This window comes from Monodon monoceros, unplaced genomic scaffold (assembly GCF_005190385.1).
Source record: "Monodon monoceros isolate NGI ecotype Baffin Bay Population unplaced genomic scaffold, NGI_Narwhal_1 Super_Scaffold_22, whole genome shotgun sequence".
NCBI classification, from domain to species: domain Eukaryota; kingdom Metazoa; phylum Chordata; class Mammalia; order Artiodactyla; family Monodontidae; genus Monodon; species Monodon monoceros.
This window is the reverse complement of record NW_021703779.1, coordinates 111,490,772-111,496,182: the sequence shown is the minus strand read 5'-3', so window position 1 is coordinate 111,496,182 and position 5,411 is coordinate 111,490,772. Positions and strand designations below refer to the sequence as shown.

At 42.2% G+C, this 5,411-nt stretch overlaps 1 protein-coding gene across 1 annotated transcript in view; it reads left to right on the top strand.

Annotated features, from left to right (window-relative positions):
- The window catches only part of GPC4 (glypican 4), a 108,304-nt gene extending 104,084 nt beyond the window's left edge, over positions 1 to 4,220 (top strand). Inside the window, exons 5-9 of the mRNA XM_029241097.1 lie at positions 90 to 220; positions 314 to 460; positions 1,053 to 1,189; positions 1,851 to 2,026; positions 2,130 to 4,220. Of these exons, the coding sequence (XP_029096930.1) occupies positions 90 to 220; positions 314 to 460; positions 1,053 to 1,189; positions 1,851 to 2,026; positions 2,130 to 2,332 (794 nt within the window). The 3' untranslated portion in view covers positions 2,333 to 4,220. The remainder of the gene's footprint in view (positions 1 to 89; positions 221 to 313; positions 461 to 1,052; positions 1,190 to 1,850; positions 2,027 to 2,129) is intronic.
- The last annotated feature ends 1,191 nt before the right edge of the window (positions 4,221 to 5,411 follow it).

The following is a 5,411-nucleotide window of genomic DNA, read 5'->3' as shown; positions in this document are numbered from 1 at the left end:
GAATCAAAGACAGTAAAGTAATCAGACTGATCACTCAAGGCCAAGCTAATGATTTCCTTTGTATTGTTCTGCCCCAAACCTCATGTTAGATGCTATGCTGATGGTGGCCGAGAGGTTAGAGGGTCCTTTCAACATTGAATCGGTCATGGATCCCATCGATGTGAAGATTTCAGATGCTATTATGAACATGCAGGAGAACAGCGTGCAGGTGTCTCAGAAGGTAAGGAAGGCCGGGTCCTGGAAAGGAGAGGACGGGGCCCGCTCCAGCCTGCGATGTCGCTTCCATCACGTGACCACACTTATGCCAATACAGGTTTTCCAGGGATGTGGACCCCCTAAGCCTCTCCCAGCTGGTCGGATTTCCCGTTCCATCTCTGAAAGTGCCTTCAGTGCCCGCTTCAGACCCTTTCATCCCGAGGAGCGCCCAACCACAGCAGCTGGCACTAGTTTGGACCGACTGGTGAGCACTTTGGCAGGAATGGCTGTGTTTAATGACAAAGAACTGAAAACATTTGCTCCAAATGCATCTTTATTTGGGACGCTTCCAACTGTTGGGTCTTTTCAAGTGAAAGTTTTCCAGCAACTTTGCACAGGGATGGCAGTGAATCTGCCTCTTTGATTCCCTAGCTCAGAAATTCCATCCGTAGGCTAACAAATGGGGTGTGCTGAGGCATATCTGAACACCTGCCTTTTGTTTCACAGTGTGGGTAACACATAGGTTGGATCCTGAGTTATAAAAGCCCGCGAGAAGAGACTGTGTCGTATCAGTGTATCTCCGGGGTGTGAGACCCGGTGAGCCTCAGATGGCGGTTCTAATGGAGAGCGAGAATGGACGGTGGATCTAGGCACTAGGCAACATTGTTTTCACAGAGCTTCTATTTCACCTGTTAATTCTTTGGGTGATTTTATACATTTTACATATCAGTGTGATCTGCATTTTTCTCTTCTGACTACGGAGAGACTCTGGAGATACTTTACAGTGATGAAAAGGGCACATGTGTAGGTGGTTTTGGGATTTTACAGAGGTCTCTTTTTCTCTCTTTCTTAATGAGGTTACTGATGTCAAGGAGAAACTGAAGCAGGCCAAGAAGTTCTGGTCCTCTCTTCCTAGTAACGTCTGCAACGATGAGAGGATGGCTGCAGGAAACGGCAATGAGGATGACTGCTGGAATGGAAAAGGCAAAAGCAGGTTAGCCTCCATCGAACAGGTGTGCAATCTCTCCCTTCCTAGATGCCCGGAGACCTTTCAGAGAAGGTTTGCTCAGTTGTTTAGTCGAGGCAGCATGAAGCATTTCACAAGTAGGTGGCAACAACATGGAAGGCTTCTAGACATTCTTAGGAATTGGCTCTGCTGTAGAAGTGTCAGGAAGGCCCCCAGCTACTTGCAAAGAGTTCTGGGTCAAAGGTTTGTGACAGTGGTTATAAGCTCGTGTTACAGCTGCAATGAGGGATTGAGCGGTTTTAATAGTGTCATTATTTTTAATGTTTTATACCTGTGGTCCTGTGCTCGATGGCCTGGCCTCATAAAGTACCAGTTCTCCAAAGGTCTCATTCTCTTACTTGACAATGCTCTGTGTCCCTCCCCTACATACTCAGTAAGTTAGACAAGTACCCACTTCACTCTGACCCACCAACCTCCCCGAAATGGGTAGTTTTCAAAAAGGTCACAGTCAGATTGGAGAAACATAATGTATGTCCAGGAAAAGGAGAGATTCAAGTTATTCGAAAGGCAAGCACTTGCATTTCATTGCACTCCGTGGAAAATGCTAGAACCTAGGCAGGAATCTTTGACTGTCTTCTGTAACTTTTTGTTTTACTGATCATGTGAATGGGGTCATTCCTCATTGCAGGTACCTGTTTGCAGTGACAGGAAACGGATTAGCCAACCAGGGCAATAATCCGGAGGTCCAGGTTGACACCAGCAAACCGGACATACTGATCCTTCGTCAAATCATGGCTCTTCGAGTTATGACCAGTAAAATGAAGAATGCTTATAATGGGAATGATGTGGACTTCTTTGATATCAGTAAGCATTTGTGCTTCTAAAGGACAAATTGTTATATACCTTGTGATGAGAAGCAGCAGAGTGAAATCTCTATTCCATTGTTTTTTTTTTTTTTCAAAAATAGGTGATGAGAGCAGTGGAGAAGGAAGCGGAAGCGGATGTGAGTATCAGCAGTGCCCTTCGGAGTTTGAGTATAACGCAACTGACCACTCTGGGAAGAGCGTCAGCGATAAAGCCAGCAGCGCTGGGGTCCCCGCTGGGGCCCGGCCCTACCTCCTCACTGTCTTCTGCATCTTGTTCCTGGTTATGCAGGGAGAATGGAGATAATTCTCAACCTTAGAGAAGAAGTGTTCATCATCAAAAAGGCACCGGTTATGACTTTTATACCATCCTAGTGACTTTGCTTTTTAAATGAATGGACAACAATGTACAGTTTTTACTATGTGGCCACTGGTTTAAAAGATGCTGACTTTGTTTTTTCATTCAGTTTTGCGGGAAAAGGGGACTTGTACGTAAGGTCGGTCCTGCTTGCTCAGAATCATGTTAAATGTGGCTAACAGTGTAGGTACAGAACTGTAGTTAGTTGTGCATTTGTGATTTTTATCACTCTGTTTGTTTGTTTTTTTTTGTTTTTGTTCTGTTTGTTTGTGGGTTTTTTTTTTTCTTCTTCAATACGGTCTCACCTTGTTTCTTACAAGAAAACCAGGGTCCTTTCTTGGCATGTAACATGTACGTATCTCTGAAATATTAAATAGCTGTACAGAAGCAGGTTTTATTTATCATGTTACCTTATTAAAAGAAAAAGCCCAACAAGCAGTAAAATTGCCATTTATCCCTGTTGTTTTTAGTTGCCTTATCTGGAGAGGACAGGAGGTCATTTTAAAAATGTTTATTAAGTTAGGACAGAATGTGAAGGCGCAAGGGGGGGCTTCTGAGTCACTTGTCAGGTTGTATTCAAACATCAATACAAGAAGAAGGTTATACTTCATTTATAGCTGGTGACTGGAAGAGACTGCAGACTACCCATTTTGGTTGAGTTGGATTGTATAAACGAAGATCACGGGTCCATTTCTTGAAGCCGCTTATACTTAAAGTGTAGTCCATCTAGAAGATTCCTGTTGCATTCTCCCTCGAAAGATATAAGGCATGCAGGGTATCGTAGTTATCACTTGTTTACACTTAGTTTGGGGGTGGGTTGGGTTTGGTTTGGTTTTTTTAATCCAGGCAAGTGAGCACGCCCACCGTTTGCTGGTCTTCGTGTCCACACTTGACCCTCCTTGAATTGATATCCCAACAATCTCATTTGGTCCTTCTTGTTGCAGATTTCAACCCCGGTCATACAGAGGGAGCTGTCTGGGGGCTAGCCAGAACTGGGGTACAGCCTGGGCTCAGGGAGTAACTATCAACACTCAAGCAAAGTTTTCGTCCGAGCAGGTGTATTTGTGTTTGTTTTTGGATCCCAGGGTTTTTTTTTTTTTTTTTATGAAAGAGATTTAAGGTGTCTTATTTGAGTCTTTTTCTCTCCCAGCCCCGTCTGATCGGAAAGGCAAGGGTCTTGCCATGCGTGGTTCACAGCTGTGTGCTACCCTATCAGCCAAGCAGCCCACTTGGGGAGATCTGAGTGTCCAGATTGTTTTTCATGTGTTGTCAGGATTTGGCGGGGGGCGGCGAAGGAGTCGGAGTAGGTAGAGCTGAGAAGACCACATCTTAGTCATGACCTTTAGCCACTCGGGTGAACGGGCAAAGGCCATTATCTCTTGTCCCAGGCCAAAGAGTAAGTAAGCACTGCCTTGGCCCCTTTGGAGCCCTTTCTTTCCTTGAGTCCTTACCAAATGACAGCCCATAAAACTATGAGAATGTAATAAAACCACGTTAAAAAGAGTTCCCAGAAGTCTTCAGAAAGAATCACGCTCTGCAAGTCTCTTCCTGCTTTAGACAGCCATTAAGATCCCAACCAATTCCACGGAAGCTGAAACCCACAGAGAGGTTGTTTGTGTTATTGTTTAATCTTCAGTTGTAAGAGTAATTCTCTATTTTTATATTGAAACATAATTACTTGATAGCTCAGGGTCTACATTTCCTTCAGCTTTTTACACCAAATTCTGTAGAATGGACAAAATGGAATATTGGGGGCTGTTGTCAACAGAGGCTTAATTTTATTAGAAGTAGCCAGTTATTTATTAAAGCATGATGTTAATAAAATAGGCATATTCTGGCTGGTGTGTATAAGTGTTTTGTTCTTTTATTTTTTAAATCACAGAAGACATAAAATTGAAAAGGCGCTCCATTTATGTATGAGGAAAAATTGATTGTAAATAGCTAAGCTGCCTTGTGAGAACTTGGAAAATGTGCTGATACTTAGTAACTACCTCAGTGGTGAGGAATTTCCTTTTTAGCTTAGACTGCTATTATTTTTACTTGGTAGAAATGAATCTGGTCTCCAAAATGTGGCTCAAAGAGTTATCCCCATAGACTTTGTTAGATTGTTTTTTAATTTAAAACCTTGAACTCTGCCCAGCTGTTTTCTTTCAGTCAAGTTCTCGAAACCAATAACATTTTCCGAATTAAATATTCTTGAAGGTTCTTCTGGAGTCTAACTGATTTGTTTTCTTTCTTTGCATTTTTTCCCCTGTTACTCTGTTATTATTTAAATTGTCTCTTGCTTTTGAACTTGAATATGAAATAAACAAATCCTAGACTTTTCCACTCAGGTCTGACTGGATAACTCTTGGCTTCTAACCAGCTGGCAGGCTCACACCCCCACACCCTCCCCAAAACAGGAATAAAGGCAAGTTGAATATTTTAAAACCTAAGAGTTTAGCATATGAGGTAGAAGAAAAGCTTTGTGAGGAGACCTTACTTTTCCAAAGCCTCAGTTAATAGCACGTGAAGGGTTCGTGCTTTACAAAGTCGCTTCTCATCTGTACCTTAAGAAACAACATTTTACGACACTTAGATTTGTACTTTATTTTAAAAAGTCAGTAATTAGCACCTATGATTTTGATAAAAGCATACAAACAATTGACTTAAATCTTTGAACTTTCGTTCCTGAGTGTTAGAAACCTAACAGTTTGCAGGTAATTTTTTACGAAAATTAACAGTTAAATTTTTGAAGTAAAATGTATCATATGTGATGACAGAACCAGAATAAAAATAGGTATAGATGGTGCTACACAAAATTCTACTTGCCCTTTTGTGTTGGCAGACTATGTCCATTTGCATAGCTAAAAGGTAGTATGTTAATAACTACTACAGGAAGCCTCTGTGTGTGTGTGTGCGCGTGCGCGTGCGTGCGAGCATGTGTATGTGCGCGCGTGTGTGTGTGTGTGTGTGCACTCACTCTCAAGCAAATACCAGACTACCAAATACAACTTTCTTTTTTGAAATAAAAAAGCACTGAGAAGTT